Source organism: Galdieria sulphuraria (genome assembly GCF_000341285.1).
Source record: "Galdieria sulphuraria unplaced genomic scaffold scaf_10, whole genome shotgun sequence".
Lineage (NCBI taxonomy): Eukaryota > Rhodophyta > Bangiophyceae > Galdieriales > Galdieriaceae > Galdieria > Galdieria sulphuraria.
Window position 1 is genome coordinate 187,982 of NW_005178465.1, and position 21,795 is coordinate 209,776.

The 21,795-nt window shown below is 37.8% G+C and overlaps 13 protein-coding genes across 14 annotated transcripts in view; 7 read left to right on the top strand and 6 right to left on the bottom strand.

Moving 5' to 3' along the window:
* The first annotated feature begins 8 nt into the window (after positions 1 to 8).
* On the top strand, positions 9 to 1,829 carry Gasu_16540 (uncharacterized protein). Its single transcript, XM_005707623.1, has one exon. The coding sequence runs from the start codon at positions 104 to 106 to the stop codon at positions 1,796 to 1,798; it is 1,695 nt and encodes a 564-aa protein (XP_005707680.1). The 5' UTR covers positions 9 to 103; the 3' UTR covers positions 1,799 to 1,829.
* A 44-nt stretch (positions 1,830 to 1,873) lies between these two features.
* On the bottom strand, positions 1,874 to 3,008 carry Gasu_16550 (S-adenosyl-methyltransferase). Its single transcript, XM_005707624.1, has 3 exons — positions 2,927 to 3,008; positions 2,672 to 2,878; positions 1,874 to 2,625 (listed from the first exon to the last, which is right to left on the bottom strand). The coding sequence occupies exons 1-3, from the start codon at positions 2,987 to 2,989 to the stop codon at positions 1,906 to 1,908; spliced, it is 990 nt and encodes a 329-aa protein (XP_005707681.1). The 5' UTR covers positions 2,990 to 3,008; the 3' UTR covers positions 1,874 to 1,905.
* A 20-nt stretch (positions 3,009 to 3,028) lies between these two features.
* Positions 3,029 to 4,221, top strand: Gasu_16560 (60S ribosomal protein L22). Of its 2 annotated transcripts, XM_005707626.1 has the most exons (3): positions 3,029 to 3,167; positions 3,213 to 3,308; positions 3,361 to 4,221. In XM_005707626.1, exons 1-3 carry the CDS (start codon positions 3,147 to 3,149, stop codon positions 3,628 to 3,630), a joined length of 387 nt encoding a protein of 128 aa, XP_005707683.1. In that variant the 5' UTR covers positions 3,029 to 3,146; the 3' UTR covers positions 3,631 to 4,221. The 2 variants fall into 2 exon arrangements, with proteins under 2 accessions (XP_005707683.1, XP_005707682.1); XM_005707625.1 differs by having other exon boundaries at positions 3,029 to 3,308.
* A 17-nt stretch (positions 4,222 to 4,238) lies between these two features.
* On the top strand, positions 4,239 to 6,159 carry Gasu_16570 (uncharacterized protein). The gene has a single exon (XM_005707627.1). It carries the CDS (start codon positions 4,317 to 4,319, stop codon positions 5,478 to 5,480), a length of 1,164 nt encoding a protein of 387 aa, XP_005707684.1. The 5' UTR covers positions 4,239 to 4,316; the 3' UTR covers positions 5,481 to 6,159.
* Positions 6,160 to 7,295: 1,136 nt separating this feature from the next.
* Gasu_16580 (uncharacterized protein) lies at positions 7,296 to 8,478 on the bottom strand. The gene has a single exon (XM_005707628.1). It carries the CDS (start codon positions 8,359 to 8,361, stop codon positions 7,435 to 7,437), a length of 927 nt encoding a protein of 308 aa, XP_005707685.1. The 5' UTR covers positions 8,362 to 8,478; the 3' UTR covers positions 7,296 to 7,434.
* A 110-nt stretch (positions 8,479 to 8,588) lies between these two features.
* Gasu_16590 (glycosyl transferase family 2) lies at positions 8,589 to 9,649 on the top strand. The gene is made up of 2 exons (XM_005707629.1): positions 8,589 to 8,627; positions 8,735 to 9,649. The coding sequence occupies exons 1-2, from the start codon at positions 8,619 to 8,621 to the stop codon at positions 9,146 to 9,148; spliced, it is 423 nt and encodes a 140-aa protein (XP_005707686.1). The 5' UTR covers positions 8,589 to 8,618; the 3' UTR covers positions 9,149 to 9,649.
* Positions 9,650 to 11,098: 1,449 nt separating this feature from the next.
* On the top strand, positions 11,099 to 12,700 carry Gasu_16600 (GTP-binding protein, putative). Its single transcript, XM_005707630.1, has 6 exons — positions 11,099 to 11,236; positions 11,293 to 11,354; positions 11,410 to 11,466; positions 11,518 to 11,584; positions 11,637 to 12,076; positions 12,123 to 12,700. The coding sequence occupies exons 1-6, from the start codon at positions 11,215 to 11,217 to the stop codon at positions 12,582 to 12,584; spliced, it is 1,110 nt and encodes a 369-aa protein (XP_005707687.1). The 5' UTR covers positions 11,099 to 11,214; the 3' UTR covers positions 12,585 to 12,700.
* An 8-nt stretch (positions 12,701 to 12,708) lies between these two features.
* Positions 12,709 to 13,589, top strand: Gasu_16610 (uncharacterized protein). Its single transcript, XM_005707631.1, has one exon. It carries the CDS (start codon positions 12,744 to 12,746, stop codon positions 13,461 to 13,463), a length of 720 nt encoding a protein of 239 aa, XP_005707688.1. The 5' UTR covers positions 12,709 to 12,743; the 3' UTR covers positions 13,464 to 13,589.
* Positions 13,590 to 13,593: 4 nt separating this feature from the next.
* Gasu_16620 (anthranilate synthase component I) lies at positions 13,594 to 15,618 on the bottom strand. The gene is made up of 2 exons (XM_005707632.1): positions 14,395 to 15,618; positions 13,594 to 14,340 (listed from the first exon to the last, which is right to left on the bottom strand). The coding sequence occupies exons 1-2, from the start codon at positions 15,552 to 15,554 to the stop codon at positions 13,626 to 13,628; spliced, it is 1,875 nt and encodes a 624-aa protein (XP_005707689.1). The 5' UTR covers positions 15,555 to 15,618; the 3' UTR covers positions 13,594 to 13,625.
* A 345-nt stretch (positions 15,619 to 15,963) lies between these two features.
* On the bottom strand, positions 15,964 to 17,068 carry Gasu_16630 (uncharacterized protein). The gene is made up of 2 exons (XM_005707633.1): positions 16,936 to 17,068; positions 15,964 to 16,862 (listed from the first exon to the last, which is right to left on the bottom strand). The coding sequence occupies exons 1-2, from the start codon at positions 16,936 to 16,938 to the stop codon at positions 16,656 to 16,658; spliced, it is 210 nt and encodes a 69-aa protein (XP_005707690.1). The 5' UTR covers positions 16,939 to 17,068; the 3' UTR covers positions 15,964 to 16,655.
* Positions 17,069 to 17,078: 10 nt separating this feature from the next.
* Positions 17,079 to 18,939, top strand: Gasu_16640 (protein kinase / protein phosphatase 2C). Its single transcript, XM_005707634.1, has 3 exons — positions 17,079 to 18,254; positions 18,301 to 18,870; positions 18,914 to 18,939. Exons 1-3 carry the CDS (start codon positions 17,088 to 17,090, stop codon positions 18,914 to 18,916), a joined length of 1,740 nt encoding a protein of 579 aa, XP_005707691.1. The 5' UTR covers positions 17,079 to 17,087; the 3' UTR covers positions 18,917 to 18,939.
* Positions 18,940 to 18,943: 4 nt separating this feature from the next.
* Positions 18,944 to 20,858, bottom strand: Gasu_16650 (uncharacterized protein). The gene is made up of 5 exons (XM_005707635.1): positions 20,560 to 20,858; positions 20,399 to 20,506; positions 20,298 to 20,345; positions 19,364 to 20,248; positions 18,944 to 19,312 (listed from the first exon to the last, which is right to left on the bottom strand). Exons 1-5 carry the CDS (start codon positions 20,743 to 20,745, stop codon positions 19,043 to 19,045), a joined length of 1,497 nt encoding a protein of 498 aa, XP_005707692.1. The 5' UTR covers positions 20,746 to 20,858; the 3' UTR covers positions 18,944 to 19,042.
* A 65-nt stretch (positions 20,859 to 20,923) lies between these two features.
* Gasu_16660 (uncharacterized protein) overlaps positions 20,924 to 21,795 on the bottom strand; it is a 1,145-nt gene continuing 273 nt past the window's right edge. Inside the window, exon 2 of the mRNA XM_005707636.1 lies at positions 20,924 to 21,679. Within this exon, the coding sequence (XP_005707693.1) occupies positions 21,510 to 21,679 (170 nt within the window). The 3' untranslated portion in view covers positions 20,924 to 21,509. The remainder of the gene's footprint in view (positions 21,680 to 21,795) is intronic.

Below are 21,795 nucleotides of genomic sequence, written 5' to 3' on the forward strand. Positions count from 1 at the left end.
CAGTAAACGGACACGTCAAGGACATTCAATTTGATCAGATTTTGGTGGGAAAACCAGAGACATCGCATGATTGATTGATGCTGTTTTTTGTTGGCTACTCAAGATGACTAATTTAGAACGTCTAACATACAATGATCCTATCAAATATTCGAAAATTGATATAGATTATTGCAGACAATTGCTTTCACAAGCAGAGCAAATGGAACAGCTGTTACGAGTGCAAGAGAATTCAACTGCGGTAAATAGATTAAAAGACTCCATATTAGATTGGTGTCCTGATATATCACTCGGAAAAGAACTCAATACAAAACCTAATACCCATCTTTCAACTTCTTTCAAAAATCAGTACTCCAAAGACCTTGTAAGGGAAACAAAAGGATTGACGGATAGCCAAGGACAGAAGCGAGACATTGAGAACGGTGGAAAGGATTCCATATTCAGTGACATTACAGATATAGAAACTTGTGACGTAATTTGTCAAGAAGCAATATCTGCACTGGAACAAAACGAAAGAGAGAAGCAACAGCTACTCTGTGAAATACAAGAAGAAAGGAAGAAATATTGGAACGAAAGAAAACAGCTCCAAGCAGAGATTGAACAACTACAGAAAGAAAGAGAGAACGCGAAGAAGAGTCAAGACGAGTGTAAGACCGAAGTAGAGACACTAAGGGAAAGATTGGTCGCTCTCCATCAAGAGCTGGAGGAGAAAAGACTACCGAGCTATGAGCAATTGCGCAAAGAACTGGAGAAAGTGATGGGACTTTACAAAGATCAAAACGAAACTTTACAGCAAATTCGAGAAGAAAAAGCCAAGCTCTTGCAAGAACTTGAAGAAACAGAGGCTTCTAGAGTGGCATTACGAATGAAACTGAGCAACACCGAAAGTGATTTGCAACTTTTAGAAAAGAGCAAAACTCGGGTTGATAGTGAATATGAAAAACTTCAAACCCAACTTGTCGAGCTTGAAAAACAAAGAAGGAAGCTTTTAATGGAAACAGAAACTACTTCAAACCAGGAGATTGACTCCTTACGGAGAAAACTAAAAGCCCAGGCGAATGAAAAGATGGAACTTATACAGCAGCTGGAATCTGTAAGAGAGGAATATCAGGAAATAAAAATTTGTATCACTCAAGAATACGAACAAATGAAATCAACGAATGCTGAATTGGCGCAGCAACACAATCTAACACTAAAACAGTTGGAAGAGATGAGGAATGAATGCAATCAGTTGCTTCAGGAAAATAAAAACTTACACAAAAAGAATGAAGAATTAATGTATCGATGTAAAGTTTCAGAAGAACAGCTTAGTCAATTGGAGGAGTTGCAAAATACGAAAAGGAATGCAGGATATGAGGAAGGCAACTTGAATGGTATAAAAAGAGATATTAGGAAGAAGTGCTTTGAAAAGGAATCCGAAGCAATGGAAAGAGAGCGACAACTTTTTATAAGAGATGTATTCGCACTGAAAAGAGCAAAAGATGAACTTGTGGCACAATTGCAACAAGTAACATCGTCAAATTTGAGAAATGAGAATACACAAGAAAGCGGCAAGTGCAACATTTCAGCTTTTCAAAAGTCGCACTATTGTTTGGAGGATATCCTACCTGGCTCCTCCATATTAACAAAAGCTTCTGAGCCAAGTAAAATTTGGACACAAAAGGTTAAACTTATGTCGCACAATATGAAAGGAAATAGAATAAGAGCCAATATACAAAAGGCGTTTAAACATACATTCCAACAAGATAAAAGCAACAGGAAGGAAATGAAGGGAGTAGTAAACCAAGAGGCAAGTACATAGCTTTGAGTTTCTGTATGTGATTATAATAATTTGTGAGTAATTCTAAACTATATCTTCAACTTTGAAAGAATTATTTTCAAATTCAGATTCTTAAGAACAATGTTTGTTTAATGTTGAGTAAAATCTCTTTCATTTCCTTTTGGATAACGCTCAATAACTCTCATTTTGGCACTTCGACATCGAATATTTACTTCTCTTTCTTCTTCTGAAGGAACTATCGGCTTCTTAGTCAATATACGAAATTCACTCTTCTCTGCATATTCTTTAAATGTTTGCTTGACTATTCTATCTTCCAATGAATGAAAAGATATAATAGCTAATCTACCAACGGGTCCTAAACATGAGAGGGCCATTGGGATAAATGTGTTCAATTCGTTCAACTCGCTATTCACAAAGAGACGTAATGACTGGAAAGTAAGTGTTGCAGGATGAATTTTTCGATATCTCGCACGTTCCTTCTTTGCATTACAAACAATATTTGCCAATTGACAAGTTGTGTTGATAGGATTCCTTTGTCTCTCTTTAACAATAGCTGCGGCCACACGTTTCCACTTACGTTCTTCTCCTAATTCCCGAATTATGTTACCCAATGCTTCTTCGCTGGACTGATTGACAACTTGCCAAGCTGTTGTACTCTGTGAAAGATCCATTCTCATATCTAGTGGACCATCATGAGAGAAACTAAAACCACGACTAGCATTATCCAGTTGCATTGAAGAAACCCCCAAATCCGCAAGAATGAAACCAACATCTTGACTTGTCACTTTTTCTTGAGTAAGAATCTCAACTATCTTGGCAAAACTGCCTTGTACAAACCGTACAGAATGCTAGTTCAATTAGACCAAGTAAACCAAAGGGAAGAGAATACGATACCGTCAAGTTGCTTTCCTCGAGAAACTTTCTGCAGTTCTCATCCTTGTCGATAGCTATACATCTGGAGAAAATTCCCAACTCCATAATCTTTTGGCAATGACCTCCAGCTCCCACTGTACAGTCCACAAACACTTTTCCAGCCACATTTGCTTGCACTGCGTTTTCGATAACCTCTTGTAAGAGAACTGGAACGTGCAAATTTCTCTCCTATGAGGCAAGCATATGTTCAGCCTATCGGGCAAGTATCATACTGACTCTACCTTGCCTCGAGAAAACTGCAAGGTTGGAGATACTTTGTCCTCCACTGAACAATAACATTTCAAAGAATGGAAAGTCTTCCTCTTCACGCAATGAAAAGCCTTCCTTCTGTGTAAACATAGCAAACTGGATAACCAGAAGAAGGATAATTGAAATGTCATAAATAGAAATTTATTGTCGAAGCGGAATTGGGCAGCAACGTCGACGGTTGTTAGTCATGGCAGTAAAGAGTAAACGTGTAAGTGAATACTATACTTCACATGAAGTAGTTGACGTAAGAAAGGAACGCAAGGTAAAAAGGGGCAAAAAGATTTCCCGCAATTTCACAATTGACTGCAGTAATCCCGTTGAAGATGGAATCTTTGACGTTTCGTCCTTTGTAAGTAACTAAAGCTTGAACTTGTGTTTCTTAACTATTTCGTTATTTCAAGGAGAAGTTTCTACAGGATCGCATAAAAGTTGACGGCAAACCTGGAAATTTGAAGGATGTCATCAAGGTCACAAGAGTGGAGTCAAAACTGCAAGTAACTGCAGAAATTCGTCTATCAAAACGTTACTTAAAATACCTCACAAAGAAATATCTTAAGAAACAGCAGCTTCGTGACTGGCTTCATGTCGTTGCTTGTAGCAAAAACGCATATGAACTTCGCTACTTCAATATTTCTGAGGAGGGAGAACAGGAGGAGAGTGATGAAGAATAAAGCCAAAATATTTTAGCTTTGCTCGTTTCATTCATAGATGAACCCTTTACACAGTAAACTAACTGAGTTTTTGACTATTTTTTCAGGTTATGTTTTCAACTTGGAAACGAGTGTCGGACCGAGTCTGAAAGTATTTTCGCGATTACACTCTCTCGGGAAGCGTTCAGAATTCTTATCTATTTCTTTCGTTACTATGTTGAAGTTTAACAACACTTAATATTATCAGAAATTTCGGTTGTCCGATTGTGATTTAATCCTGCTCAGTAGCTTAACTTGAAGTTATGTACTTGAGGAGTTCCTAGAAATGAAGAGGCAGTTTGGTTTGAAAAAAATTTATGTCAACCTGCAAAGTTTGCCCTTGTTGTATTTCGAGCAAGATACTCATCCCATTTCAAGCAAGTGTCTTGCGTTCGTTTTCGAACAGTTGGCTTTTGCTTATCAAAGGTCAACATTATAAAGTAGAGATGGAAGTTTATCTTTTTGTGGAAAGGAAGATGGCTAGGCAGCAAAGGACAAATGTGCTGAGATCATACAAAGGTTTGAGAAGGTGAAAAGCTTGCGAGGCAGCGTAATAAACAACTCTTTAGTAACGGTTTGTATTCAAACTTCAATTCCAGAAATTCATGCTTGAGAAGTTTAACGATTCAAATCACAATCATTCCCCAAATAGGCATTGAGTCGATTCTATGATTGTTTTGAAGAAAACTAGAGGCGGCCTTCTTTATTGGAACGCAACTATTTTAAAATTAGCCACTATACTGTTTATAGGAATTTTATTGGTGTGTTCAGTACATTTTTTCAATTTGTCTTCCTCATACAGTAGCCGAACCACGAGTGACGGTCCCTTGCGTTCTAGTATCGATGAATTTTGCGAGTCCTTAGGATATCCTCTTGTTATGCCTCTTGAAGAGAACTTATTCTCAGAAAGACATAGAAAAGAGACGCTTTGTGTATTTTGGGATGTTGGGGATGTTTATGAGGCTAGCTTTATAGCAGATATTCTTTTGAAGGAATATCCGTCTACCATTTATCATATAACAGATACGAGTGTGGAATCTATCCTTCATAGCAACAGATCTCTAACACATATTTGTAAGCATAGTCTACTTGTTACCAACAGTGATGAATCAAAGATACTAAACATCCTGAAAACTTTACAAGAGAGTGGTTTTGATAATAGAGGAGTATTCCTTTTGTCAGACGAAGGCTGTTCAAAGCATTGCCGTGATATAAGTCGACCCTATTGTGATTATATTATCCGAAATTACTGGTGTGAAGCTATGAATTCTCACCAAGATGCATACTGGATGCCTTTAGGCTATGCTATTCCATTCGTGGAACCCAATGAAAACACCATTTTGCCATGTTTTCTTAGAAAATATACAGCTTCATTCAAAGGATCTCTGAAGTCTGATCGTCTTCGTTTTATTGAATATTTGAAAAACTCTAGTGTATATAATGAATCAAGATTTCTTGTTCAGACAACAGAGGATTTCCATAAGGGAGATCCAGCATATAAGTTTCGAGGTCTGTTAATGGATTCACAAATAATTCCTTGTCCTGCTGGAGTTAATTCCGAACAATTCCGAATCTGGGTAGCATTATCCACAGCTTCTATTCCCATTCTACAACAAGGAGAAACCTTTTTCAAACTTCCGCAAGATCATCCTCTGATTATCGTGGAAAGTGTAGAAGAAATGGTTAGAGAAATCGAGCGGTTGAACAATGAGCCTTTAAAAATGATGAAGATACAGTGCAAAATCTTTCGCTGGTGGCTTTCTTATAAGAGAACTCTCCAGAGACAAGTACCTCAACTTGTTCTTGACGGCCGACATTTGAATTGGCAGTAACACCCTGGACTCTTTTGGAGTTGGAGTTCGAGTACTTGAGACGTTGTTACGTTTTCTGTAATTGTAACTTAGTGGACTGTCAGATCTTGTTTCAGATAAAAGTCACTGTCTTTTCTTTTTTGCAAAATGATTTTTGTTGACAGTAGCAATGCCTATTGGATGCTATTATGAGTACAAGAATGAAAGTGCATCAAGTGAGACTATGAATACATCGAACTTTCTCTTCCAGTAGTGTTCTATTATGTCTTGACTTTTTGACAGTATTTGAGTATTCACTTATTCATAGAGCGTTGTTTGAGTTCAAAAGCTTCTAATGTTAAAATTTTATTCTAAACCATTTTAAAAGCAAGATTTGTCACTTTGTAGCCGAAGCATGATTGTATTAGCTCGGATACAAAGACCAAGGCTGTTCTAAATCGGAAGAGGTTAATATTCTCAGAAGTGTATTTGTAGTAATTGGTCATTGACGCTGTTATTGGAAAGGATTGTCATAGTTGGAAGTTTATAGTATCGTTGTCAGAGCTTTTCTTATTTTAACTAAATACATATGCCAACAATTCATTTTGGTTCCATATGAATTTAAAAATTCTGCAATTGCAACTAATCTCCCGCTAGATTTTGAACTGCAAAACGTAGTGAACAGTATGATAAGTATCTTTCAATTAGTTAATTTAATCTTCAATAAGAAAAAAGGAGGCCTTCCGAGAAGGATTGGTTTTGCTGTTCAAACCACGAGAGACTGTTGCAGGAGGGGGTTGATCAAGAATTGCATGTTTTTCGGACTTTGAAACGTTAATATGTCAAATAGAACTATTCGCCCTCATTGCTCACGAATAGAAATCTTTCTCTGATTCTAGGATTGACATCCATCAAACAATTCTCTCATTCGAAGGAGTCACAGACTTATGTGGTTTCAAGGACATTCGATGATTCTTGAAGACTCTAATGATGGGTTTCTATTGCATTTGTTTCATTTTGTAGAGTACTTCATCGGATATTTCATTCAAGAGAAGATAATATTTTGCGTTTGAAGCATTTCTATTTAAATTTGGATTTTTTTTCGTCGTGGAATGACTCGTGGTTAGATGGATTGGAAGAACTTCATCTTTCGGACAATGCCTTTCCTAATAAGGAATTTTCTTTTGAATATTAACAATATCTAACAGACGTTTTTCTGAAGAAAGTTATTTGAACTCAGATTTAACGAAGCCTTGGGAACTCATGGTTTCGGATAGCGGCTAATCACCTTAGGACATTTGCGAAGAAGATGCAGAGTCACCAAAATACAAATAAGATAAAGCATACTTCACAAAAGATTGTTTCGTATGTATTCAACTATAAGTACATCAAACGTTAAAGTCCTTTCCGGAAAAATCAATGATACAAGTGATCGAAAGCATGAGAGAGTTTAGACTTCAAGTTCTTCAAATGGAATACATGGATCCACAGACTCAACTTGAGGCCATTAGAGAAACTGATATCTTGATAGGAGTTCATGGCAATGGTCAAACGCATATGGCTTTTTAGTGAAGGATGCATTTGCTATCGAAATATTTCCTCCCAACTTCTCTGCATTGACTACTACTTGCCTATCAGAATGTTGAGCATCGCCACGTTCTCTTTTGCAATGATAAAGATGGTGGTTTGGTTTCTAATGGAACACTTTCTGAGGAGTTTCATGGGTCTCCAACTCAGATTTTAGTAGTCTAAACTTAGGACAGCTCAGGAATCTCTTAAAATCTCTCACTTGAATCGATATATCAAATATATTATTTAAGTTGATGTCAGACCTACATCTCGGAATGCTTTTCACTGCTTGTTTCGTTCAGTTTTATTAAAAAGCTTCTTGTCGAAAATTTGTTAAAGGAGTGAAAGACCTTTAATTTTACGTTTTTAACATAGATTAATAACAAATAACACAACTTGATTTCGTAAATTCCATCATCCTCTACTTCTAGCTCTGTAAAGGCACATTCCTTAACCGTATCAAAACTTGTCGATTGATTTCATGACAAAAGCTTTCATTCATAAACTTCTCCATCATCTTTCTGCCATTCTCTCCAACTTGACGACAGAACTTTTCATTGTCTTTGCAAAACTGGAGCTTCTCAACCACATCCGAACCATTGAGATAGAGTGGAATGAAATGTTGCCAAGGTCTCAAGCTACGGAAGTATACACTTTCGACAGAAAAAGGATATGGATGGAAGGGACACGACCAGGAATATAGCGCTTGTGGAAAGTTGCTACTCAAATCATTTCCTTCTATATTTAAAACATATTTGTATTGAAAAATGCCTTCCTGAGGTACAGGTTCTTTCCAAAGATGACCATATTTCTCTTCCTTATCAAGCAGTGCAATAAATCCAGCATCAATATCCGAACGATTCAATGACTGCAACAACTCAACTATTTTCCTTCTATTGGACTTTCCTGCTACTTCTTCTTCATCCAAAATAGGGCCTGTCGCACTACCTCTCCAAAACAAAATATCTTTCTTCTCATTCCAAGGTATCGTATCATTACGAAACCAATCTGGAAAGTGATAGTGGCGTCGAGGCCATAGAACCCCATTTGGAGACTGATATTTCCTCGCATGCCTAAGGAAACAGGAATCTTCCAAAACGTTATCTTCAATATTTGTATAGTTTGAAACTCTCTCAAAGTCTTCGCCATATAATTCACTAAACAATCTTATTTCTTCTATCAAGTGTTTGAAGCCTGTTATTGGCCACTTCCGAAGTTCAATACAAGTTCCTAAACGAAAATCTACTTCTTTGGATACGGAAACATCAGTATCCACGGCAACCTGCTTCGCATAATACTCCAGCTCGTACCAATTTTTTAGCAACAGCAGAACAGTCAATAAGGTAGTCGCCATAACTAAGCTAACAAGCAAAAATGTTTGCAAGCAGATGCATAATTTGAGTGCGTCAAAGTCTACAGCAAATAGTTCATAATACTCGTCGAAAGCTTGTTTTTACCATAGCTTTCACGCTTTTAGTTTCTTTTTTTGTTTGGTTAAGAGCAAACCAATTGAGAGTAACTGAAGACAATGGCATCGAAAGGTTTCCTTGGTTCAATCAAAGCTTCAGTGATGTTGAAGGGTGGTTTTTCCCAGAAAGTGGCAGACACTTCATGAAAGCGGTTTGTGAGTATGACATTCCTCATGGTGCTTTCGTCGAAATTGGAAGCTGGCAAGGAAAAAGTTCATGCTTTATTTCGACAGCACTGAAACACTGCAAACCTAACAGAAGCTTCATTGTATCGACACTTTTAATGGTACCGCAAATCAACAAGATCACAGAGATATTTTCGCAGCTCATGGAGATGATCGAGAATGGTTGTTTCGAACTTTTCAAGATAACTTGAAGAGATACGAACTAGATGAGCAAGTCATTATTCATCGTATGTCTTCAACGGAAGCAGTCAAGTCTTGGAATGCTCCTATTGCTTTTCTCTATATAGATGGTGACCATGAATATGAAGCAGTGCTTCAAGACTTCGAAAATTGGTCAAAGTTCCTATTGCCTGGTGCACTTATTTCTTTTGATGACGTGCCCGGTTGGCCTGGTCCAACAAGAGTTGCAGGAATTGTTATTTCGAAACAAGAATTTCAAAAATATGGTGTGGCACCGAACGTTTTGACATTCAAAAAAATCTCATGAGCAAAAGTATTATATAATAAAGTTTGTTCTTATCACTTTTGTTCGATTATTTTCTATACAAGAGAGTCTCCTTTTTCAATCTGAAGCAATTTTCCAAGGATAACTGTCTTACTGTCCCTCTGCGAGCATCTATTCTTTACTCTGTAGCCAAATGTCATATGAGTAACGTGCTAAGTTATTAAGCGAAAACGAAAGTTGTTTGAAAGTAGGCATATTGCTTCTTTGAAGAGAAACTATAAAAACTCAACTGTCTCGGTCTAGACAAGTCATATGACTGAATCCTTTCTAAGCTTTCACTTCGTTCCTTCAATAATAACTTAAGTTTTCTGTCTGATCGGCTTAAGAATCTAGTTCTCTGAAGAAGGAAAGGTATGCTGTTCAAATAAAACTGTTGAACAGTGAATCTTGACAGTCGTGAGATCACTCACTCCTTTCTAGAAACACAACAGGCAAGACTAGAATAAGACAAGCAGGTGCAGCGATAAAGAAAAATCTGAAAAATACACAACCGATTCAGTTTTGACTACTTAAAAACTGAAACGTCCGAGTTTCTACGAAAACGTCTAAGGTTTCAGAAAAATCTCCCCTAAAATTGAACAGCACTTGCTATTAGGAAGAAACAGAAGAGGCTTGAAGCAAAAGACATTCCAAAACAGGCTACTGATTTGAGTTCAAACAGAACTCAGGTCGGAGTAAATTTCATAGTAAATTCCATAAGAAATTGAAATCCGTAGAAGTATGTAGACGTGAAAACTATGACAAAAACAAGCTTCCGAGAACACGAGGGTTTCATTGAAAACTTGACGACCGTTTGGAAACTGCTTCAAAAAATTTTTGATACGATTGCTGTTGCTGTGTGACAGATGTCCGAGGGTTGCGCATGTTGATTGGACAGCGTATGGAACAAGCAGTAGCATATGTAGGGAAGCAACTGTTTACTTATTTAGACCTTAGGTTTGATTGTACTCTCATTGCGTGAAGCGAAGGTCGTATCTACAAAAGTGAACAGAAAATTTAGGGGTGCAACAACTCAATACTTTGGGAACGTCCTCTAAAGAATAGGGAGAATGTTCTGTGAAGTAAATATTTTCACTTGGTAAAATAAGCAGATATATTTAAGTACGCCCTCAAACTGAACACCGTTGAAACTCTTCCGACTTTTGGGGGAAACTTTCCAAATTCAACTAGGTAGATTGTCTAGTTTTCTGAATAACCTTGATTGTTACAGGGTTGTTGATTTCGTTATTCTTATGTGAAATTATTTTCTGTCTTTGTTGAACTTCGTATTTTGGTGAAGCAAAGGCAACAGAACCACTTATATTCCTCTAGAAGTTTCTTCGTATTTTGGTGGAAGTGGACTTGAATGAAATTAGTTTACAAGAGGTCGAGTCAAATTTTTGAGTTCATTTTAATTTTTGTTTATGAGTCCTCCAATTCCTTATTGTGAGGTTCACTTAGTATTGCTGACAAACATGAGGAGTCTCAGAAAAAATGATGAGCTAGCAACTTTTGGATTTTCGTTTTTTTAAATGAGTTTGCAAGCAACTTTTTGATTAAAAGAACATCTTAGCATTTTTTAGACGTTCAATTGTGTTTCAAGTCACTTAAAAGATATGAAGTCAAGTGTTTAGTTGCAGTTCTTATAAGATCATCATATTCTTTATTGTCGCCAGGTCTTGTAATTCAAATCTAAATAGGTCCAAATCGAAACACTGTTCTGTTTTTCTTCGTCGGTTTACTTCGAATTCAGGCTCTGGCGTTTGCTTAGTGTGTCACAAAGGTACTCAATTAGTTTCCTTATGACAATGAGATGCATGTCATTCGTTTGTTGTGGTAGTAAATAACTGAAAACAACGTTAGTATGTAATGTGGGATAATTCTCATTTATAGCAGAGGAATGATAAGAGTAATCATAACAACAATGAGTAACATTTTTTCAACGAATGAAAAGCAATTCAGCTTGAAAATTTGAGCATTTTCTTGAACGACGATTACAGCCCTTTCGGAAGTGTTTCTTTGTCTCACTGTTTCCAGTAGCTTCTAAAACTGTTGCAAACGAGTACGATATGTCTACTGTTCTCGCAAAGAGTAAGTTGATTGGATGAATACCTCTGGAACTGTAACTGAACCCACTCATTGAATAGTCGAAGAAGTAGAAGCAGAAATCGCTAGAACTCAGAAGAACAAGGCTACAATGGGTCACTTGGTCTGTATGAAACTGGCGTGAGTTTTCCTTGGATACTTACTTTTTTGGCGCTTAGGGACTTTTGAAAGCTAAACTAGCAAAGCTTCGTCGAGAGTTGTTGACCCCACCCAAGGTAGGTTGCAAGTTTCTGTCAAAATAGTTGTCAGTTTTGTAGATTGTTTAGGGTGGTGGGGGAGGAGGAGAAGGATTCGATGTGACCAAAACGGGTGACGCTAGAATAGGTCTCGTAGGTATGTAGTAGAGTTTTGATTACCCGTTTTTCTTATTTACGCTTATTTCTAGGATTCCCTTCTGTAGGGAAATCTACGTTGCTCAATAAACTCACAAATACAGAGTCTGAGGTTGCTGCGTATGAGTTTACTACCTTGACCTGTATACCTGGGGTCATTTATCATAAGGGTGCAAAACTTCAACTGCTTGATCTACCTGGAATTATAGAAGGAGCAAAGGACGGCAAGGGAAGAGGAAGACAAGTTATTGCAGTAGCAAGATCTTGTGGTTTGATTCTTATAGTTTTAGATGCCACGAAGCCAGCAACAGTTAAAAGACTTATTGAGCACGAGTTGGAAGGCTTTGGCATTCGTCTTAACAAGAGACCACCGGAAATAACTTTTCGGAAACGAGACAAGGGAGGAATTAGTCTCACGTCAGCCGTACAGACTACAAACTTAGACAGTGAAACCGTCAAAGCAATATGTTCAGAATATCGAATACACAATGCGGTAAGGTTTTGGTAAGCGCTGTGGGATCTTTCTTATTGCGTAAAAGGATATCTCCTTACGAGAGGATGCAACAGCAGATGATTTGATTGACGTTATCGAAGGCAACCGAAAGTATATACCTGCAATTTATGTAATAAATAAGGTCGATTGTATTTCTGAAGAAGAGTTAGAGTTGTGGGATAAGTTACCAAACTCTGTTCTTATATCTGGAGACTTGGAATGGAACTTGGATGGTCTACTTGAGATGATGTGGGAGAAACTCAACTTGATTCGAGTATATACAAAGCCAAAAGGAGAACCTGCAGACTTTGAAGCTCCTGTTATTTTACGTAATGATAAGAAACACTGCACGGTTGAGGTATTTTGTAATAAATTGCATAAGAGCATTATGAAGGAGTTTAAGTATGCCCTTGTTTGGGGAAGCAGTGTGAAGTTCAATCCTCAAAAAGTAGGTAAGGATCACATATTACAAGACGAAGATGTCGTTCAAATTGTGAAGAAAATTTAACAAATAATAAAGTACGACTGATCAATATGCCTATATTTCCAAGTTTTGATGAGATAGTCACTCTGTTGTTCTTTCGAGAAACGCATATCTTCAACAATGAAGAATAAGTTACTATGCAATGGAAGCCCCGAGGATTGTCAGCCAATTATACGCATTAAAATGCACAGTAGTTTGGCAGTTCGTAGCGGGTTCTTTTTCAAGAGAGCCATACATAGTAGTGGTAAGAAGCTTTACAAAAATGGAAGCAAGGTAGAAGACTATAGTACCCAATCACTCAGCTTTCAGAATATGGAAGGCCAAACAAGTAGAGCTGGTCTAGCGCTCCAAAGTTCTTGGAAGCTGTTCTTTCCTCGAAGCAGATATGAAGCGACAACCCTTGAAACTGTGGAGAGAAACTTTTTGGAAGCTCTGGACGAACAAAAAGACAGCTCTTGGAATCCATACGAGAGTAACAGCTTTATTCAGTCCGAGGAATATGGGACAGCAGACACGGTTTCTCAGTTGGGAGTTTCTATGGTTCACTCTCAGTGTTTTTCAAAGAGGCTTGGTTCGGAACTATCTAGAGCATTTGATTGTGGTTCTTTATATAACTATTTTGGTTCTGAAGAAATGGTACACCAAGCCTCCCCGGTAAAGAATATTTCAGACACAAGACCCAAAAGGAGCCCTGAATATTGGTATTATTATTGTACTTATGAAGATAATTCTGTAAAAAGTCCACTAGTTCCAGGGCTGAAAGTCGAAACTCAAGCCGTTGCTGACAGATTCAGTGCAGATATATTTTCGGCTGTCGAAAGATATAACCAACTGTTTTCGGAAGTACAGAAGCAATCTTTCAAGTACGTTCCTGAGGAAGAAAGTGACAATCAATCCAATTAACATATTATTGTTTGTTATCCTCATGATACATGTGATCTTTTGTTAGTTGTCTGCTTCAAAGACACATCGTGAAGAGCTTCTTGTAAAGCAATAGTATTTTCAGAAAATAAAGAACTTGACAACAACACGCTTGCTGAAAACTAATTTCTAACAATTTTTATTTCATGCGTGAAATGCTATCTCGTTACTGGAAAGTTTAGGTTTGAAATGTGACGAAAATAATCTTTCAGCGACATCTACAGCTACTTCTAGAGCTGCAGCCTTATTTTCAGTCTCTTGATATTCAAGCTCAGGAACTGAGTCGGCTACTATGCCAGCACCAGCTTGAATATCCACAGTCCACAGTCCTTCCTCGTCAGGACCTCTTGAACTCTGAAAAGGTATGACTATCGTGCGCAAAGCCAATGCCATATTCATATTATCTTGAAAAGTTATATAACCAATTCCACCACCATAAGGACCTCTCATAGTTGGTTCTAACGAATCAATAATTTGCATGGAACGCACCTTTGGAGCACCACTAACTGTTCCAGCAGGAAGTGCAGATTGCAAAGCATCCCAAGAAGCATATTCATCACATAAAATTCCAGTTACTGTACTACTAATATGCATAACATGACTATATTTTTCTATTTCCATCAACTTTGGAACTTTTACAGTTCCATACTTGCAAACTTTTCCTACATCATTGCGACCCAAGTCAACTAACATCACATGTTCAGCACAATCCTTTTCATCTCCAAGTAATTCTTTTTCCAATTCTGCATCTTCGTCTTCTGTAACTCCTCTATGACGTGTTCCAGCGAGTGGTCTGTTGATCATCATTCTATTCGTCACTTTGCATAATATCTCCGGTGATGATGCAACGAGAATGCAACTAATTCAAATTTCTTTCATCAGAACATTTCAAAAGCAATTGTTCTATTCCTACCTTGGACACTGCATATAAATCATATAAGGCGAAGGATTCACGACACGAAGTGCTCGATAGATAGAAAATGGATGTGCCTCAGTCTTTCTTCTAAAACGCTGACTAAATACAGTCTGAAATGAGTTTCCATCCAAAATATGCTTATGAATCTTATCGATACTTTCTAAGAAGTATTCTTTGCTCATATTAGAAACGGAATTCTTTGGTCCACGTAATCTTGTGTTGATGTCCATCACTGCACTTGAGAGGGGAGAACGTAAGATACCATTGGATATTGTTTCGGATAAACGTTGTAGATTAGATACTGCGTTCTCATATGCATCTCTTAAACTCTTATGTTCCTTCCAATCTTCCCACACAACAACGTATACTAATTTGTTCACGTTATCGAAGGCAATCACTTCTCGATATTGACCCATACAGATATCTGGCAAATTTCGATCATCTTTAGGAGCAGAAGAGAAGGGAAGTTTTTTGGGAGAAGTATACCTCATCGTATCATATGAAAAATAACCGACCCAACCACCACTCAAAGCACTTTCCAAAGGCAGTTGCTCATCGGAAGCTGTCGATATCTTTTGTGCAATCTTCCTCAACTCCAAAGTTGGATCCTCTGCACTATAACGTCTCTCATCTACTACGGTTCTTTTTGAGGTTCCTGAAGAGGAATATTCTATATATTGTATTTCGTGCTGTTTTGCTAAAAAGAGAAACCTGGGCTGGAGTCCTAAAAAGGAAAATCGACCCACGTTCTCACCACCTGTGACAGATTCCAATAAAAAACAAGGAACTTGTGTTTCTTGTTCGCTTATAAAGCAACGAAACGCACTAACTGGAGTTAGATGATCTGAGAACAACCTAGTGAACACTGGAACCAGATTTGCTTCTTTTGCTAACGAAGAAAACTGCTCAAAGCTTGTTTCTACCAAAAACTGGCGAGAATTTTTGTCGGTATTCTGACACTTCAACGTCTCACGAAGAAAAGCTTTGAAGGAAGTTCTAAACGTTGGTCGAACTGTATTTGTTTGTGAAAGACAATTTTTCTTAGTAAACCTCAAAACTACAAAGCACGTATTGTATGAACGAGTGTCTTTTGCCAGTGTGACACAAGAAGACTCTTCTCTTCTCTTCCAGTGAAATAAACTACTTATAAAAAACATTGCTACAAATAACACGGACTCTGTCCTTTTGATCAAAATGTCCCAAAAGGCAATGGACAAAGAAGAAGAATTGGTAGGAATGCTAAGAAAGATATAAACACCGAAGAGATGAAATATTCAATTCTCTTTATGTGGAGTGCAAGTCTAAATCCAAAGTGATTTCCTTCAAAGTTGTCTTTCTCTATAGTCATCGATTGCTTCATTTAACAAAGACAAACGACAAGTAACACGATTCATGGAAACTGTTCAGGTTCTCAAGTTAGTTGGATCTGGCTGAAAGCCAAGTTCTTGTTCTCCTCGAGAGATACACCTTTTCATCGATAGTATGCTTCTTCTCTCTCGAATGAACAAAGTAGTCTATTCCCAAGAAGCGCACACTAAGAATAAGTGATACGACCGAAATTGGAGGCTAGTGCAACAAGGAACGATATTCTCGTCGCCTTTCCAAACGACTAACGAGAATGACATGAAGTGGCTCTTTTCTATGTCTTAAAAGGTTTGAGAAACATATTATGTACAACAGTTGTCACTTTATTAAAAAAACCAACTTAAGCTCGGGATCATTGACGAAAGTCTCGTATCATTCTTTCCCAGAAGAATGCTTAGTGGTCCCCGTTGGAAGAGTAACCGACTCAATCTTCCTCAAGTACTCTAACAAGCCTTTCTTGTGCAACGTATTTATCCACAAGAGAAAATATAAATAGTTTCCTGAAAGCGTTATGGCGGGATTTCGAGAAATTCTTTGTACAACTTTTCAACTGAAGAACTCTGGAAGTCTTCAGGATTCTTTTCGTAAGGACTAACATCTAGTTACCTGGAATAACTCATACATAAGTAATTCCTGCTGAAAAGTCAGATACATGACTGTTGTGTAATTTCACAAAGGCCACTGGTTACAGCAGAGCAATTACGCTTTGAAGTTAAAATTGGAAAAGAAAACTGACAAGTAAACATGTCTCCATTAAGATACACCAACGTCTTGGCAGCTCCTTGTCACGATATCTCTGATAACTCTCTTGAATAAGTGGCTTGTGTCACAGATAGAGAAGAACTTTCAACGAACAAACTTTGAAAGGGGGAATTTCAACAAGTATTTTCAACTCAAGTATTCTGTTTCCCTAAACCTTTGAGACTACATATAACACAAAAGATGCGTGAACAAGTTTCGGAAACAACTGATAGTTTTGCCGAAAAGGGGTAGCTTGTTGCCTTCTGCTTATTAAGAACGGTGCAAACGTTTGTTGATGTCTGGCTGCCAAACTCTTCAGTTCTAATAGCTTGGTAACTTTCATATTCTTTAATAATTCTCTTCCTGAAGAAAAAAATTTAAAAATTACTCGAGGATTGCCACACCTATACTGAACACTTCAAGTTTTCAAACCATGCGACAAACTCACATTCGGAACTTTTGATATACGTTGAAATACTATGAACCAATATATCCTTGGACTACAACCAGTTCTGAAAAGTCGTCGTAGTAAATCAATTCCAAAACAAAATTTTTCTAATTGCAATTTTAGAACTTCCAGAATCATGCGATGGATAAAGTCAACTGACCTAACTTTTAAAAGACATTTAGCACAAGGGAGCAGCGCAACAGTATTTCTTGGCAGTTTGGACGGTCAAGAAGTTGCCATAAGGAAGCCGCGTATTCGTTCCTTGGAGTCTTTAAGGAGGTTTGAGTGGGAAGTTAGCGTGAGAAGGCAACTGTGTCACCCTCGTGTTTTGCCACTCGTTGCAGCGTGTAACGAGGCTCCCAACTATTGCACAGTTTCTCCATATATGCAAAGAGGGACGTTATTTGAGTTTATTCATGAACAAAATGTTTGGTTGGCTCTTACAGAAAAGTTGCAAATAATCATACAGTTGGTAGAAGCGGTTGTTTATTTACACTCGAAAAACCTTGTACATCGGGATATCAAGTCAGAGAATGTTTTACTTGACACAAACTTAAATGTTTTTATTTCAGATTTGGACTTGTTGATGGAGGAAAGAAAGAATGACGTGGAGTTGTTATCTTTGGCTTCGGAGTATAGACCTTCAGCTGGACGTCTTAAACATCAAGTAGGGACTCTTATTTATTTAGCTCCAGAGATATTAGAGAATAAGCGACATTCTTCTGCCTGTGATGTGTATTCACTGGGAGTAGTAATGAATGAGATATTAACTGGTGTGATACCTTATGTGGATAGAAGAATGGAAATCCCTCAAGTTCAAACAATATTAGAGACAAGATTCAATGAATCCAAGTTGAAAAGAGCCATAGTAGTTGAAGGCCTAAGACCTGTGCTTGCATCATCAGTCGAAATTCCTTTTGAGTTGCGCGAGTTGATACAACGATGTTGGTCTGCAGATCCTAGTGAACGACCATGTGCATCAAAACTGTTATTCAACCTAAAAGATATTGTAGGGCGTTTAGATAGTTCTTGTATGGTATACAGGACTCCAGAAGACGGAGAGATAATAGAGACGAATTCATCTGAGCGAACCGATAAAAACAAATCAACCGTTCTATTGGAGTCGAACTTAAAGTTTTGTGAAAGTTGCTATTCTTATTCTTCCATTGGTGTTTGTGCTGTTCCGGGACTTCGAGGAGAAGATAGAATGGAAGATAGATATTGTATTTTGAGTCCGTTCCGTTCATCTGGGGAACATCTTTTGGCAGTTTTTGATGGTCATGGCGGAGATGAATGTGCACAAGTAAGTTTTGGTTGACTTCTATGGTTTCTATGTTGTTAATCTTTAGTTTTTGAAACAATATTTTGCAGATACTCTTTCTTCTTTTCTTGACAAAGGAGTTACTCCCGAGGATGCCTTGAAATGTACATTTCAGCAACTTGATGATAGATTTATTGTATCACAAAAGTCATATGCAACTGGAAGCACAGCTCTGGTATTATATTTTGCTCCGAATGGCGTATTATTTGTTGCAAATGCTGGAGACAGTCTAGCAGTTTTGGGAAGCAGTTCTGTTGCTCCTTTTATATTGAATAGACAACATTCAATCCATTTATGTGATGATGAAAAAACTCGAATAGAGCTAAAAGGTGGCACAGTGATTCCAATTACAATTTCTAACGAGACTTTTTACAGAATTGAAGGCCAAGTGTCCTTAACGAGAGCTTTTGGAGACTCTCATTTGAAGCAATTTTTAACGAGTGAACCCGAATTGACTAGAATAGATAAGGCCGATTGGATTTTCTATGATTGGATTATTTTAGCAACAGATGGATTGTGGGATGTACTAAGTCCAGAAGATGTAACTCATATTATGAGAAAGACCGTGTCAAAGGGAGATTTGGTAACGAAACGTCTCGTAACCGAGGCAATTGAGAAAGGCAGTAAGGATAATATCACAGTGATCGCCATATTTTTGAAACAACTTTAGCGCTTTGTATACAATTCACTCGTTTTCGTTTATATGAGTAATTAACACTTTGAGACATAAAATGTCAAACTGCCCAAATAGTTTCAACTGCAGATTGAGCCTATGCCTCAGATGCAAAATTCCAATCCCCATCAGTCAGAAATACTGTAGCAATATCATTCTCTGTGTCATGAGGCAGACTATCAACTGCTGAGTCCCAGGCAGAGCCGAAAGAAGGAAGCTCAACATTTGTCAGAATCTCATTTTCACTTGACAAATACTCTGATAGATTAATGCCACTAAGTGTCCGTCTCATGTAAAAATCTGAAGCTACTGACGAGATACTTGAAAACTCTGTCCAATTTGATGAGTCATGAAGATACTCAGAAACCTAAAAAGGTTTTTAAAGTGGCATAAAGCAGAACCACGTGTAATCCCATACCTGACCCTTAACAACATCGAAAAAATCATTTCCATAAAAACAGTCACAACCATCGTAAGCTTCAAAACTCTCCATATCACCTTTGTCTTCCGAGTAAAAGTTATCCGTTGAACTTGTGTTCGATGAATATGACTCAAAATATTCCTGAGGGGCAAAATTCCAAGAATGCGTCCAAAGCAAACCCGAATTCTCCATAACTGATCTTCCCCTCTTGTAGGTACTTCGATATTCGTCGCTGACACTTTCCGTAGAGAGCAAAGGTCTTCTTGGTTGACAATTCTCCGATGCTGATGGACTACTTTGTCCGTTTCCACTAGAATTGAGATCTGTTGAAATGACACTGTTAAACGAGGGTACAACGTTTCCATTGACAAAACTAGTCACATGAGTTGGCTTTGCTTGAAAAGAATTGCACAGCAAGGGAGAATTCACAGTGTTCTCATTCGAATCCAAACATCTCTTCTTATCATAAGGATCTAATACAGCTTTATCCATTTGTAAGCTAGGATAACACAATCGACGGAGCTCTCGAAAACGAAGATCTTCTGCATGGGTTCTCGTGCAAACAGTGACAGAGTAAGCATATAATTCATCTTCGGTAACTGTTAAGTTTTCTGGATTATACTGCGTCCAACGAAACGTCCCAGAAAACGTTCCAAGCAATAAGGTAGCAAACTCCAAAGCTGAAGGAATACTTTGAAGACTTTGTTCCACAGGAGGCAGCAGAGTAAAGAGATCGTCCGAGGCAGAAAGCGGTTGTTGTTTTCCACTTTCGGTTCTTTGAAGGACTAGCTCTACACTGGAAAGAAGTTTATAAGGGATCTTCCCAGGAGGAGGAGCTTCATACAAGACGAAATATCGAAGTCGATGTTTTCCTGTTGGAAACTGAAAATTGCCATGAGAAGCTATGACGGTTGGCCTACTTATTTCTTACCTTCATCCAATTTGCAAGAAGTGTATTGTTATGTAAATACCAGTGAAACTTTAAAGAAAGTCAGAGTGACAGAAAACCAAATCAACAATTCAAAAAAATACCTCCAGAAATTCTTGCGTCTCCAGGTTAAGCACAAATCTTCTACTTGCTGGGTGTACCATTGGTCCCCAGTTTTGGGAAAGAGCAAAGGAATAGGGGTCTCCCAACACCTTTTACAAATTTTCAGAGTTACGCTTCCAAAGTACGATATAAGAATACGTACATAGCCCAGTAAAATGCCATTCACAACCCCTAAAGGCTTCACCAAGAAGTCAGAGGTTACAGAAAAAGAGTCGAACTGCAAATAAGCTCTCAAGGGAAAAGCTGTTTCAACAATACTGGAAGAGAGAGTGGGTTCACTCCTACACATTAACCACTCTCTAACAGTTTCATTACTCAGGAGTTCCATTGAAAAACCACTCATATTGAAGCAGGAATTATTTTTGTGGCTCACTTGTCTACAACTCTTCTTACAAACCCTTCTTCTTACGGGACGACGAAGATCGTACAACAACAATTCAAAGGGGAAGGCAGAACGTAGAAATATCCGAAACGATCCTGAGGGTGCCGAAACAAATCTCCAATCTTTCCAGAAATTTTGATCCCCTAAAATAGATATAATTATGAACATGCCAAGAACTTTGTAATAGACAAGTTTCTGGACATACTAGTCTACAGATTTTTTGTACATCTAGGCAAGTATATCAGAGTTTTGAAAAATAGAAAGTAGTAGTAGATAGTGTGATTCTTTTTCACTCTCGAGGAACGCTATTTTCTGCTCAATTATTCATTTAAAGTTCAGGAACAGCCTGGTACAGAGTTTATGTTGTCTCTGATAATATTTTGTAGCTGTAGGAAAGTAGAAACCTTATTTACGGCGGTGTACAATATTTTCTTCGCTTCTCGATTTTTCTTCTAAAAGTTCATTTGAAAAGCTAATTTTTCAACACCTCGTTCAAGCGAGACTGTATCATGGCCAAGATGACGTGTGTCTATCACTGTACTATGCAGAAAATCTTGTATTCACTCACCACATTTAGAAAAACTGACGAGACCTTTTGCAATAGAGAACGAAGCAAAGCTCATCCAAATGGATGGAAGAGCACGAACTAGTTTGATATTGTCAAAGTTTTTATAAAAGTTCAAAGGGACAATGAAGTGTTGCGCTATATATCAAATGCTATGTTTATCATTTCTTATATCCATCAAAAAAAGTCGATCTAGTAAAGAACGTAAAACATGTCTACCGTCGAAATGAGTGTTATGTTGCTTCTTAAACTGCCGCAGTTCTTCGAAATTCAAAATTTCTGTCATTTGTTCTTCTGTTCTTGAGGAGGTAGAGACTGCATACGGAATTTAGAAACAAGTGATATATTAGTTAGATGTTTAGAAGACGACTTTTTATAGGCTTTGTAGCTATTCTTTTGTTGTTCATAGTGTCTTTGTCCCTTTATTTACT

Bases quoted from the DNA above. Each gene is read 5' to 3' on its own strand.
- Gasu_16640 (XM_005707634.1), top strand. From the start codon at position 17,088: ATGCGATGGATAAAGTCAACTGACCTAACTTTTAAAAGACATTTAGCA. The intron at 18,255-18,300 runs GTAAGTTTTGGT...GTTAATCTTTAG, and splicing joins GCGGAGATGAATGTGCACAA to TTTTTGAAACAATATTTTGC.
- Gasu_16610 (XM_005707631.1), top strand. From the start codon at position 12,744: ATGCACAGTAGTTTGGCAGTTCGTAGCGGGTTCTTTTTCAAGAGAGCC.
- Gasu_16600 (XM_005707630.1), top strand. From the start codon at position 11,215: ATGTCTACTGTTCTCGCAAAGA. The intron at 11,237-11,292 runs GTAAGTTGATTG...CTCATTGAATAG, and splicing joins GTCTACTGTTCTCGCAAAGA to TCGAAGAAGTAGAAGCAGAA. The intron at 11,467-11,517 runs GTAGGTTGCAAG...TAGATTGTTTAG, and splicing joins AGTTGTTGACCCCACCCAAG to GGTGGTGGGGGAGGAGGAGA.
- Gasu_16620 (XM_005707632.1), bottom strand. From the start codon at position 15,554: ATGTTTTTTATAAGTAGTTTATTTCACTGGAAGAGAAGAGAAGAGTCT. The intron at 14,341-14,394 runs GTAGGAATAGAA...AATTTGAATTAG, and splicing joins ATTTATATGCAGTGTCCAAG to TTGCATTCTCGTTGCATCAT.
- Gasu_16570 (XM_005707627.1), top strand. From the start codon at position 4,317: ATGATTGTTTTGAAGAAAACTAGAGGCGGCCTTCTTTATTGGAACGCA.
- Gasu_16650 (XM_005707635.1), bottom strand. From the start codon at position 20,745: ATGGAACTCCTGAGTAATGAAACTGTTAGAGAGTGGTTAATGTGTAGG. The intron at 20,507-20,559 runs GTACGTATTCTT...AATTTGTAAAAG, and splicing joins ATGGCATTTTACTGGGCTAT to GTGTTGGGAGACCCCTATTC. The intron at 20,346-20,398 runs GTATTTTTTTGA...CTTTCTTTAAAG, and splicing joins AGACGCAAGAATTTCTGGAG to TTTCACTGGTATTTACATAA.
- Gasu_16580 (XM_005707628.1), bottom strand. From the start codon at position 8,361: ATGGCGACTACCTTATTGACTGTTCTGCTGTTGCTAAAAAATTGGTAC.
- Gasu_16550 (XM_005707624.1), bottom strand. From the start codon at position 2,989: ATGTTATTGTTCAGTGGAGGACAAAGTATCTCCAACCTTGCAGTTTTC. The intron at 2,879-2,926 runs GTCAGTATGATA...CTTGCCTCATAG, and splicing joins TTTTCTCGAGGCAAGGTAGA to GAGAGAAATTTGCACGTTCC. The intron at 2,626-2,671 runs GTATCGTATTCT...TAATTGAACTAG, and splicing joins TCGAGGAAAGCAACTTGACG to CATTCTGTACGGTTTGTACA.
- Gasu_16560 (XM_005707625.1), top strand. From the start codon at position 3,147: ATGGCAGTAAAGAGTAAACGTGTAAGTGAATACTATACTTCACATGAA. The intron at 3,309-3,360 runs GTAAGTAACTAA...CGTTATTTCAAG, and splicing joins TCTTTGACGTTTCGTCCTTT to GAGAAGTTTCTACAGGATCG.
- Gasu_16540 (XM_005707623.1), top strand. From the start codon at position 104: ATGACTAATTTAGAACGTCTAACATACAATGATCCTATCAAATATTCG.